The sequence below is a fragment of the Myripristis murdjan genome, chromosome 22 (genome assembly GCF_902150065.1).
Source record: "Myripristis murdjan chromosome 22, fMyrMur1.1, whole genome shotgun sequence".
NCBI classification, from domain to species: Eukaryota; Metazoa; Chordata; class Actinopteri; order Holocentriformes; family Holocentridae; genus Myripristis; species Myripristis murdjan.
In genome coordinates, this window is record NC_044001.1 from 21104138 (window position 1) to 21117435 (window position 13298).

General features: G+C 42.2%; 1 protein-coding gene across 1 annotated transcript in view; it reads right to left on the reverse strand.

Moving 5' to 3' along the window:
- Window positions 1-1374: 1374 nt before the first annotated feature.
- Window positions 1375-13298, reverse strand: part of prkd3 (protein kinase D3) — a 44070-nt gene continuing 32146 nt past the window's right edge. Inside the window, exons 12-20 of the mRNA XM_030044771.1 lie at window positions 10792-11068; window positions 9401-9453; window positions 8889-8961; window positions 8677-8783; window positions 8291-8452; window positions 6329-6427; window positions 5577-5844; window positions 3359-3444; window positions 1375-3207 (exon numbers count right to left, since the gene is read on the reverse strand). Of these exons, the coding sequence (XP_029900631.1) occupies window positions 3034-3207; window positions 3359-3444; window positions 5577-5844; window positions 6329-6427; window positions 8291-8452; window positions 8677-8783; window positions 8889-8961; window positions 9401-9453; window positions 10792-11068 (1299 nt within the window). The 3' untranslated portion in view covers window positions 1375-3033. The remainder of the gene's footprint in view (window positions 3208-3358; window positions 3445-5576; window positions 5845-6328; window positions 6428-8290; window positions 8453-8676; window positions 8784-8888; window positions 8962-9400; window positions 9454-10791; window positions 11069-13298) is intronic.

Below are 13298 nucleotides of genomic sequence, written 5' to 3' on the forward strand. Positions count from 1 at the left end.
ACCATTTTTCAGTCTACTGTATATATTTTCTTTTTCAGTGTAATCTAAGTAATTTTGCTAAAAGCTTAACATTAGTGAGTCTCCCTTTAATTAATATTGAGGTGAGTATTTTAAAGTAAAAATTAATACATTGCAAAATTGTATATTCTACTGAATTGAACCAAATGGAATAATATCTGTCTGTATGGCAAGAAGCCATTTCACTCAAAAAGTCACCCTAAATTTGAGAGTGTGTACTGCCAGACCTGGTACAACACCCTCTCTTCAGCCAGAGGGAGACATTGCACTTTACACAACTCCACAGGACACTTTGTGGCCTGGCGTCTTTTCATCTGAGCCACTGCAGATTTACCTCTGTCCACAAATGTGTCTTTCAGAGCTTCACTGACACAGATCAACTTAAATAAGGTGACATCTTATGGAAATTGATTTGGGTTCACCTTGTTCACTACTATAACTACTACAGCTGAGTGTGTGGGGGCTGCAAAAATGAGCTGATGGTGTTGTTGCAGACCTTCTCAGGCTATGAATGTTGAAAGGCTCTCTCTCCCCCACAAGGGTTAATGGGGTCATTTGCCCGGCACAGGAAGTCAACATCTTGAAATCATTCTGACTAACAGATACAGGACAGCAGCCTTGAATATCCCTCTCAACTTCATAAGAGAAAACGGGGCAGACTTCTCATAATCAGTGGCTATTAGAAGATAGCATTGCAGTAAGGCTGCCCATGATTGCTAACAGTGGTCAGCCTGTACAGTAGATCAGTGGTATGAACACTGGCAAAGGCATCAAGCAAAAGACACTTCAAAGATTTTGGCAAATTAATGACAGCTGTCTATTCTCTATGGATTATGATAAACTGTGCCATTACACAATAGGCCTATTGAAAACTACACTTCTATATGAAGACGTTTTAGTGGTAAGGCTCACTTGAACTAACGTTTGATACTTGAAGGGATTCTGTGATAGCATTTTATCATGATTCATTTCAAAGTCTTCCTCCAACCCTCACATCACCACCACCCTCTTTAACTATGTCATTACTTCCTTGTGGTGAACAAGCGGCTCGGCAAACTGTTCAGTGTGGTGCAGCAATCATATCCAGCTGCTGAGAATGGGATTTGACATGTGTAACCACCACACACTCATTCACTCACACGCATGATGCAATATACACAAATCCACGAGTAGGTGCACACACACACAGACATTCATGCATACTCTACATTCATGCATGTATGCTTCGGCACACACATCAAAAATCGCTGGATCAGACAAATTAGGCAGAGGCAGGACTACAAAGACATTCAAAGCTTTGAAATGCTGTTTTCTTCCTCAGTTAAGAAGTTGGATTTTTTATTCCATTGGTATGTACTGAAATATACAAAACACTGACACCTGCCAATCCAGCGGCAACATAGACAGGAAAAAAGACAACAGGGAACAGAACCATATATCCCAAAACACACCATTAGAGCCAGGTAAAGAACTACAGTATTGTAGTGCTATACTACTCCCACATGAACCAAACTGTTTTTATATTTATATTCCATTATCTGCTACCTACTGTGCCTAATGTCTAGCCAAAAGGGCTGCTGAAATAGACCAGGCAGTGTAATGCACTGCAGCTAATGGCTTCCAAAGGTAATAGACACCGATGTTTTTGTTCTGTGAAAAACCGACTTTGGCTGCCTTAGGAGATGCAACATAGATACTTAAGACAACTAACGAGCACCATAACACATTATTCCAGAATCGGAGTGCTTGAAAAGTCACATTCAAAAATACTGTGAAAGTATTACATAAAGGGGTAAACAGAAACATGACGCTCAGAACACTAGCAAAGAGTCCATGTTAAAGCCTATGCAAGTCTCGGTTTTTAGCCATTTGTTGAACATTACCATTGGCTCCATCATTGCTGTTACAAATAGTTCAGGGTTTCTCTCTTAAATCATTTAGGAATTCACAATATCAGTGAAAGAATCCCAGTTTGGAAAAAACAGAATGAATGGGGTGGTGTTTTTTGTTTTTTTGCCAATATATTTGGTAATATCTGTTGGTCATTTTCTGAAGGAAAAACACTGGGAAATCTTACATACTATTGGCTGCCTTTTGATCAAAATTTGGCAATATTCTGACCAATGAGGTTCTGCACTCAATGTAAATTCCTGCTGACTTTTTTTTTTTTTTTCTCAAATAAATGGTGACAATGCAGCTAATAGCATTCGAGTTTGATGAGCTCTGTCTGCACCTAGACTGGACACACACAAAGCTGTTCATGCGTTTTCTCAATGGGCCTATGTGATACATAGCAGCAGCGAATAGTGTTTCTATTCATCCTGTTATCAAACTGCTATTATCAACGGTAATATAGTGCAAAAATCTACCACAATTACTAAATACATTAAAAACATAGACATACACATGATAGTTCCAGTTTCATGCCAAAGGACAGTCTCACAAACAGTCTTGAAATGAGAACAACAATTCTATTAGTTTTGTCCAAAACCCTTGCATTTTTCTCTCCATGGACATACTGTAGATCCCTTGTGAAAAGTGCCCTTTACTCCTGGGGTAAGCTCACTCTTTCTGCTCCTCTGCAGAGGCATATTATTACTCATAATTACCCAAAATTGTGTCTACAATAACTAACCTATTAAGTTCAGCTAATGTATTGTGGCTTGTGTGATTGTTCTTGGAAACCAACCAAACTCGAACAAATCCTTGGAATGTTTTGATATGGTATAAAAAGAGGGAAAGAACATTCTTCTCTCCCAACAGTTCTTGGATGCATTTCTGTGGAGCATTTCCACCTGCCCACTCCTTGCGGCAGTGCATCGAGCTATCAAGTCCATCTGATTCTCCCCGCTTTTGATGCCAGGGCAGAGTGACGCTCAACCTGGGCCGGCTCCTCTCTGTTTCCACAACCAACAGTTTTGGAGGGAAAAGGCATCGCTCCCAAAGGTCCACACGTGAAGTCCCTGCTACATTCTGAGTCCTAAATTCACGTGGTGCAGAATGTCCCGGGGGCCACTAGGGGTCCTCTTCCATGTCATCCAGGTTGGGAGCCATGATGAAATGTTTGGGGTAGACCAGGCTGTGCTCATCGGCATACTCCTCCCAGCGAGCATCGTCACTTTCGTGGGTGATGTAGCGCTCGCCCCGCCGTGTCTCGAACTCCCTGAGGTCCAACCACGTCTGGTAATCCTGAGGAAAAGAGGAATGGACAACAGCATGAACTCTGTGTAGCATTCCAAAAAACCAGGGCTAGGAGTAATTCCTGAAATAAACTGACAAGGAAGGACTTGGTTAAAAGATTTAAGTGTTAAAATATTCATAGTACATGTGCATATTTCACCTGTAACCATGGATGGCTGAGAGACTTATCCACGCTGTACCTCTTCCGCATCTTTACTTGGAGAAGATTGTTGATCAGGTCTGTGGCTGTGGTGGAAATCAATAAAATGCAGATGAATAAATATCTTAACCCTTATATGGTATTCGTTTTTTTGTTACACAGGGAGTCCTGCTGGGTCTGGTGGACCCGTTGCATTTTGGGGCTTTTAATTCAACATAATCAAACCATTTTTTGTTAAAATACTCAGCAGATCTTTACTTCATCCCAATTGCAAGTAATATAAACAATACATATGTTAAATTTGTTCCCTTTACCTTTGTAAAATAACATTTATGAACAGAAATAACACTCGTTTTTTTTATTAAAATGCAACAAAATAAGAAAATCTATCATAAAACAGGCATAACTAGAAAATAATCAGCAAATGTACAAATGAAGGCAGTTTATTTCATAACTAGTGGTTTATTTCAATTTCATTAGAAATGTAACCTAACATTTACACATAAAATCTGTCTGAACAACACATTAGCCCAATTGAACACAGCCATTTCATACCAGACTATGCCATACAATAGGTGCAGAGTTTCACTGTGTGTGTATTGCAAATGTACTTCTTGCACTGGGTGCATCATGTATAGTGTTTATCTGTCCATCTTGTGTCCACACATCTCACAGCGCTTCTTTTTGTTACTGGCCACAATCTAGAATAATGAGAAGATAAAGATCTTTACTAGCACTTGTCACATTGGCAGCAATGCGGGGCGGTTCATTTCTTGAAAATGAAGACCATTCAATTCTGCCATTTCTTGACATCCATATGTTGTCATTTGCAAGCTGCTCACCAGCTGGCCCTGGGGCTGGCTGCTGGCCTGCTGGTCCTGAGGTGCGCTTGCGTTTGGGAGCCGACTGACGGGCTGATCCTGGCCTCTCTTGGGCTGGTCCAGGACCTGGTTGGTTGTGGGCTGGTCCTGGGCCTGGTTGCTCGTGGGTTGGTCCGGGCTGCTCACATCGTCCTGGTTTGCTGAAGGGCTGGTCCAGAGGCTCTTTTACGCTTCTGAGTTGGCTGATACTCATCCTCCTCTTCAAACTCAGTGTCAGACTCAGAATTTTCAGAATTGTGATCCTCACATTCTGAAACCTCTTCCTCTGCATCATCATCATCACCTTCTCTCTCTTCCAATATCAATTGTAAGGCAGTCTGAACAGAAAATCGCTTTGCCATCTTGATCAGTTGTGGTATGGCACCACACTGACAGAGCTATCTATAGCGTCAGGTCCCTGAGATTGGTTCCCGCAAGACAGAGGGTGAAATGTGTGGGAATGTGGGTGCAGTTAGTGTTGGGTACTTCAGTTTTCTAACAATGTTGCAACCTTGTGCGGGAACAGGTACACCGTGCACCTGTTCCCACACTCTCTCTCTCCCACACAATACACACACACACACACACACACTCTCTCACACACACACACACACACACAGAGGAGGAAGGGAACATGAGGGTGCACAGGATCTATGATTTACACACTTTCACTAGGTCCGGGTCCAGTGGACCCGAAGACCCTGTATGTAATATAAATGTGTAGAGGGGGTATGCAGGGGGGGTAATTGAAATTTTTTTTCTGATTCATGTTCCTCACAGAAAATGACCCAAGGCCAATAAATATTAGTTTGAAAAAATAATTATTAGTATCATTTTTCTTAAGCTAAAAACTGAAAACGGGTCCCACAGACCCGAATACCTTATAAGGGTTAAAGTGATACATCTTATATCAGTAGCAACATCAGGGAGTTCATAAAGCCACAGCCTTCTAAATGATGCATGTTATCATGTCAACAGCTGACACACAAAGCAGAAGATGAAAAAAATGAACATGAACGCCTCCATCGTCTGTTCAAAACATTCACACTCTACGTAGGGGGAGGTGCAGCCTTGGCAGTCAGGGAGATTTGCCTGTGATTCATCTGAACCACAGATGAAAGAACAGTCAGAATAAAGGTCAGATGCGGGCCAGACACGTAGGTGGGGAGGACAGATCTGAGTCTGCATATTTGGCTATCGGTTTAACACTAAAGTACAGGTGCAGCCTAAAAGCCGAGTATTTACAAAGGTGAAAGATACATCTAACCAAAGGAATAGATCAAGCACTAGCAAATTTCTGCCCTTTACCTTTAAAAAAGGAACAAAGAAAGAAAATATTCCTCTCAGTATCTTCTTACCCTCTGCAGAGATGTCCTTCCAGGGCGTAGGGGGGTACATGAAGGCAGCATTCTGGATCTGGTCATTAATATCCTCGTCTTCATTAAAAGGGAAGGTTCCACTCAAGCTGACGTACACGATCACCCCTACTGACCACATGTCCAAGGAGCGGTTGTAGCCTTTACTGCGCAGGACCTCTGGGGCCAGGTAGGCTGGCGTGCCCACCACCGACCGCCTGAATGACTTCTCACCGATGATGCGGGCAAAGCCAAAGTCACACAGCTTTACCTGTTTGAAGGAAGATGAAAATGAACATATACACTCAGGAATCTGAACAATTTGCTGAATAACAATGCAAATTACAGCAGTGTCCATATTTGAACACCCCAATACTGAATCTTAAAATCCTGAGATCAATCTTTTTTTTTTTTTTTAGATTTTAGATTTTCGTTATTTGCAGCACACCTCTCATCCTGCAGATATCATCTTGTATCGAGTTTCTGCTAAACAATGGAAACTCTGTTGACCATATGATTTCTTTTGAACAAATGAACCAGCAGTGGAATGGAATTGAAATTGGTATTGAACCAAATCAAGACATTGCGAATCAAGATTGCAGCTAATCAGGGGGTCAGTGCCGATACCCAGCCCAAATCCACACACATACGGACACAACGCATACATGCATGCATGCATGCATGCATGCACACATGCGAGAACAGACACATGCACATGCACAGTATACGTACACAAAACTTTTTTTTTTTTTTACCTGAGGAAAGGGCTCTGCGGAGGCTAGTAGTACATTTTCCGGCTTCAAGTCACAGTGAACAATGTTTTTGAAGTGCAGATGTCTCAGGGCCACCAGGATCTGTTACAAACCAAAGTCCAAAAAGCCCAGATTTAGCTCAAAAACCCACTAACAGTCTTCTAAACTCCATCATCTAAATGTCATAATGTATATAACGTACAGTATAAACAGCGTAGCGTTTGTTTAATATATGCGGTATAATCTACGGTGCAGCCATATGGAAAATAACAGTAGTATAAGCACACTAATGCCCCTAAATACTTCCATCTTGACCAGTACCTTCCCATAAGGACACATGATCTCATCTCATCATCCCATCTATATTCACTAGGCCTGGCATAAGCTTGCGCTGCACGCATGTCTGGCTATGGCCCTCTACCAAAACCACAGCGCGCCTGGCTCTTTATCCTGACCCTGGCTTTGACAGAAGTCTTCCCCGCCACATCAGAGCAGGGCCTGCCGCAGCTAATGGGGCCGTTGTTAATGGCCCTGCTCCTGTTTGGGACCCAGGATCCACCAAGACCCAGGGGCCTGCTGTTCCTCTAATCAGGCCACAAAGCCACCAGCACACTGCAGGCTGTAATCCATGGGCAGGGAGGAGGCTGTGATGCCATGAAGACCGATCCCGTAAACAACCCCCCCCCCAATCAGTTCACCACAAGAATAAACAGGCCCCGGGGCAGAGACAGAGGCTTACGCACAGTAGGCTAACACAACGCAAAAACAGCGGGAAGGAGGCAGGGAGAGAGAGAAGGAAGGATGGACAGCTTAAAAAACAATGGGACAAAATGCAAACAGAACAAAAAGCTGGCAGCAGTAATGTAAATGAACAAGTACAGGTTCTGCATATTCCCATGACCAATTTATGATGATGATGTGTATTTCTAATTTATTATCAGTTTTTTGACATTATCTCAGCTGTTTTCATTTCTTTTCTGAACAGAATAAAGTAATGTCAGATGACTTAGCAACTGACTAAAAAAATCTATGACAAATACTTTTTGTTATCATGCATTTGGTCTGATGTGTGTGTGTCTGTATTTCTGTCCACAGCTAATCTTGCAAACTACTGGGCCTATCATCCTAAAAAAAAAAAAAATTGTGACTGTATGATGAAGAACCTCTCATGGTTGCAATGATTCAAAACCTTTGAAAAACATTTGTTCTCGCTTCTTCCACTCCCTCTCTTCATTCACTGTCTAGCTTACTTGACCACTGCTGCATTGTCTCTCTCTATCTCTCTTCGCATATCGTAAGCCAGATATTTTTTTCTATCTTATTGTGACTGTGTTTGCTCCGAATGCAGGTGAAAAAATCCAGTGTGTTGCGTTTTTTGGGCGAGTTTATAATACACACTGCTGACTAAGAGAATCAACGGACCATAGAGCAGACACATGGGAGAAAAACAATATAAAAAGTATCAGAGGCTGGTGTAATCTGTCATAAAGCACAAGCTAAAATAGTTTAAATAGCCCTATGTTTCATGATCGTAAAAATGACATGTATTTTCAGTACTGCACTATATTACATTTGAATCAGACAGTAATTTAATAAATTATTTGACAGGCGTTTGACAATACGATTGCCTACTGAATCTCTCCCAAGTTTTGCTCAGCACACAGGGCAGCCTGTAGACCACAAAAGGGAGATACACCTGCCTTAGATCTGCACTCTATTGAGTTTATACTAATTTTCAGTAAATGAACTTTTACTTTTAGTTAATCATATACCGCTCAGTAAGAACAGCGCTGATGTCTTCAAAGAGAAGAGAAGAGAAGAGAAGAGAAGAGAAGAGAAGAGAAGAGAAGAGAAGAGAAGAGAAGAGAAGAGAAGAGAAGAGAAGACAAGAGAAGACAAGAGAAGAGAAGACAAGAGAAGACAAGAGAAGACAAGAGAGGAGAGGAGAGCTTCAGCAGTACTGACCTGTGTGACTAAGAACTTGGTGATGCGTTCAGGCAGTTTGCTCTTCTCGCTGGACAGTATCATCTCCAGCATGTCGCCATGGAGCTTCTCCATGACAACAAACACTCGTTCTGGTGTTTCAAACATGCACTCCAAGTTGACGATACCTGGATGATGAAGGTTCTGCACAAAAGCATATAAAGACATCAGCATTGAGAAAAAGATAGGGCATTTACAGAATTGATTTCCCAAGCGATACATTAAGTTTCAGTCAAGCACAAACTCGACTTATACGCTATCCTTTAAAAATGCTGTAATGTGTTTTAATTTTTGTGCAATCAATTATTTTTTATATATGAAACGTTTTCCAGTGGCAGACATGTCATTGGGTGGAGTGTGTTTATTACCTGTAAAATGGCAACCTCATTCCTTAGCTGGCTCTCCTGTTTCGTAGGAAATCTCATCTTGTCAATAACCTTAATAGCCACATCTCTGCCACTTTTTCTGTGTTTGCCTAAAGTCAAAAGAAAATAAGTTGTGACACAACATTTTAATCAAACTTAAAGAAGCATTGTATCAAATGTATGCAGAACCATTTTAAACAAAACGTTGAGCATACCTCCGTAAACAATGCCAAACTGGCCTGATCCCAGCACCTCATCAGAGAAGATTTGGTACACCGAGGCGATATCCTATGAAGACACAGTTTGCACCAATTATTTGATTGCTGTACTTTATTCTTGAAATTACTGCTGGAAATATTGTGTTACTCTTCCATGTTGACATTGGCCATGGGTTACAGTTACATCATCAACAGCCCAGGGTGAATGTTGCCCTTATTCAAAATGTTTTCTGGTATTACCAAATAGTTTACTTTCACTCAATGCAGAAGTGGAACCCAGTTGAAAATTCCTTTGGCAAAAAATGTGTCTGCAACTTCCCTAATTGTGCTGTAGAAAAACATGCACTGGAGATTTTAGTAAAGAAGCAGTGGGATAGAGTTTCGCCTTTTACCACAACAGCTATTGTAAGGACAAATGAATGCATGCATGCACAGGCCATGCTGGGAAGTTGTGCAACAGTATCTTTAAGAAAAAAAAAAAAGAAAAAGAAAAAAGAAGCCCTGCTCACCACATTCTCCTGGATCTGGCAGTTGGACACAGATATGCTGATGGACAGCTCTTCTGGAAGGGAAAAACACATGATGTTTCCACATTCACCAACTGTAAACGCCACATTACCAATGCATAAAGCAGTCAATGAATCCTTAAGTAATCGTAAGCAGAGGGACATCGTTCACATACTTGTATTTTTTCACAACCTTCAAGCTTATCACAGCTGCTTGCAATAAGCCACATCACCACATAATGAAGCATTTTATTACACAATAAATTGGGGATAAAATTGATTTGGGAAGTTATGTGTGACTAAATAGGGCAAGTATGCATTGCATTTTATAATTAGGATTATGGACTGGCTCACAGACTAATACTCAGTCACAAGATCTCCCGGACTTTGTATAATAGTCAATGAATGAAGAGAGTCCAAAACATCTCTTTTGATCATTTAGCCAATCTTATAAAGAGAAATATTTAGAGATATTGCATGCATTTTTAAGATATTGTATTCTGGCACAATCAAGCCTATAAATTACTCAATGCTAGCTGCAGACCACATATCTTACTGAGGTGCACTATGTGGATCTGTCTTTCTTTATTTTTTGAATGACTCGTCATTTATGAAACATGGGTGGGATATAGCTCATTATTTCAGAAAGGTGAAGTGGGTGGATGCTAATAGATAAAATGACTCTGTATCTTTTAAGCCCATGCTTAAAATCTCATGAGTAACAACGAAAGGCCACACCACTGCCATCATCATCATCATCATCATCATCATCATTATCATGAGCATCTTCCTCAACACCCGTGCAGAACACACATAGGAGTGTAAGGTGGCTGTTAAGGACCGAGCTCATTTCACCTCCTCTGATGGAGCTCTGAGGGGAAGCACATGTATACTGACCACTACAGATCAGTCTCAGTTTCCAACCAGTCATCTCACTTCACATGTTGCCGCTGCCACTTCATAACAATAAACCAGTCTAGTGCCTGACTGGTATGGGATTTTTGAAACCAAGGCCAAAGCCAAGACTGATTCTGATTTACAGGGTAAAAATTCACAGATTACCGATATGGTAGTCAATACAGTGAATTTTGGAGCTCATTTTATCAAAGAATATTAAATAGCTAAAGAAACATCAGAACAGAAAATTATGTATTCCTATATATATATATATATATATATATATATATATATATATACCCAAAGCATCCTTTTCTGCATTATGTTCTGTAAATATTGATACTAATACCATTGCTGATATGATACCAATATATCTGTGAAGGGCAAAATATCAGCCAATAATACTGACCTACCGATATATCGCTTCAGGCTCTAAACCACTGTCACAGAATCAATCGATCACCAGACAGCAGAAGCAATAATCGAGCTGTACTCACTGTGGTCCTTGCCTTGGCCGGCAGCGCTGGCCACGCTGGGCTGCGGGGTGACAGGCATCAAGGCCTGTCTGATGGCCTTCTCCCAGCCCTGTGCCACCTCCATGCCGACTCCTGAGGCGGCCAGGGCAGGGCTGTGGTAGTGGCTGCCGTTGTTTTCCCCCACGTAGTAGACCATGGTGGCCGTGATGATCTCAAAGCAGTGAGGGTTGCTGCCCTGGGCGAGTTTGCTGTAGTCTTTGGACTGCTCTACCTGGAGGATCTCGGACAGTGGGATTTCCTGTGGAGCGAAAAAGAGCAGCAAAGATAGACATCATATACACCGGTCAATTACTCAAACAGCACTAAATCAATCACATTTGAAGAGCTCATTTACAAAAGGCTATATTTCTATATTACATTCCCAAAATGCTATGTATGTATTAGAAAACAGTAACCTTTAGTTCATAATTCAATATCTCTAAAACACAGAAAATTCAGTCTATAAAAGTGTCAACAATGGACTTAGTTAACTGCTATCCTTTAAAAAAGTTTTTTTAGAGGATGCCATCTAATTTTGAAACAAATACATCAATTACAATAGCCCTCAGTGTCCACAAAGAATGGTAAACAAAACAAATTGCAATACTTGCGCTACATGATAACATCACAGAAAGACAGCATTTCTTCTATGCAGCAACAGCACTATAATCCCAGACTCAGATTACACCACTGGCACAGAGACCTACATTCACACACTCCAGAATATCCAAAGTCTCCCTGCTTGGTCCAACTCTGTAATCAGCCACAGTGTAGAGTCCCAGCTCTGGCTCTCTCTCTCCTGCTCCTCTCTCTCAGAGGCACACACAGAAAGGACAGTTGGAGCAGACTTTAAAAGTACCCCTTTCCCCTCCAAGCTCACTGTCAAATCAAAGAAGGGAGGGACTTAAAAAAATAAAAAAATACTGAGAGGTTTCAGCCAATGAGCGCTCGCAGAGGCACACGCTGTCCCCTCCGCATGGCTCACCACAGAGTATCAGATGAAGTGCTTGTGGTTAGCGGGGCTGAGTCACGTGAGCGGGCCCTGTGGCGACTGAAGCACTCTGTTTCCCTGATTACAAGGCAGGGCCTGCCAGAGGCCCCATCTGAGCACGAGCCACTGGCGCTACCGCTAGCCACTGAGACGAAAGACACGGCAACTTCTGTTCCACAGGATAGTGAGTGTGTGTGTGAGCTTGTGTGGGTGCACGCTTAAGTGTGACAGGACTCAATCTGGCAGAGACAGAGAGAAGCCCCCATACCCCATAAAAGGTTCTTCAGAGAAAGCCACAAGTACAGGGGTCTCATCTTCAAACGGGGAGCCGTTATGGCTTCCAAATGGAGAAAATGGCTGCCATGCCTGACAAGCAAGCCACCACGCGACCACCACTAATCAGATTGGAGGTATAAAGAGAAGGGGGGGAGGAGAGGACAGTAGCCACATGCTGATGAGCGGCGGGCTAGAAACTTATGAGAAATGAATGGAAAACGCCCAAGATAGAGGGTTTCCCGGACGTAGATGAATCTTATGGAGAACCGCGCTCTGTTTGAAAATGATCTCTGGTCTCTGAAAAGCAATCCTTGAAAGAATCTTTTTGTCCTGCACTGCACTTAATCAAAATGTCCGGGAAGCCAGCTCACATAATCTATCGCGGACAAAAATCATGGAGTCCGTAATCTCAAGAGACAGGCAGCGAAGACCACGAAAGGCGCATGAAAAGAAGGCGTTTACAGCTAGCCTTCAATTAGTCCCCTGAATGTCTTAAATGTAGCGGAGTGCCAAGTCGATAATAAAGTACCGCAAAAAGCTGCCAGTAAACACACCCTGAGGAGTCAGTCCCCGCTGAGGTTTCCTCTCCAAGGCTGCAGTGGCGAGGGGATGCAGGGTGTGTCAACACACAGGGATAGGAGGGTGAGCAAATAGTGCTCTTTCTGTCTTTTTTCAGAACACAGTCTGACTTGGAGAGTCAAGAGACAGAAGGGCGCTACAGGTACAGACGCCACCTGTCACACATATAGTGCACACAGTTCAAGTGAATTAGTTCTTACACTGAAAATGCTGTTGCACACTCAGCACCTTCCCACTGAGTCACATTTCTGACCACAACTCCAGGAGGTGCCAGAGCCTCAATGCAACACAAAGCAACATGAACAATTCAGCAACTACAGCCCCAGCCCTACTCTATGCGCATACACACATATTCAAAGACACATGTGGAAGTCTTTACCTTGTAGGCCATAACTCCCTCCCTGAGTCCACAGTGTGTAATCAGGGTTCTATTAAGCCCCTGTGGCAGTGTAATGACTGACTATGGTACAGACGCTGAGAGGGAAGTGTCACACACTCCCCATGGTGATTCTATGCACCCAAATTACAGTGTTTCAATCGCTGCCACAGCTAATACATCACAATAATGACATGCAAGATATGAAATCATACTTTCAAATTAGATTCTATCTTAAATTCTTAATTTCATCCTGTAGGTTTGAGA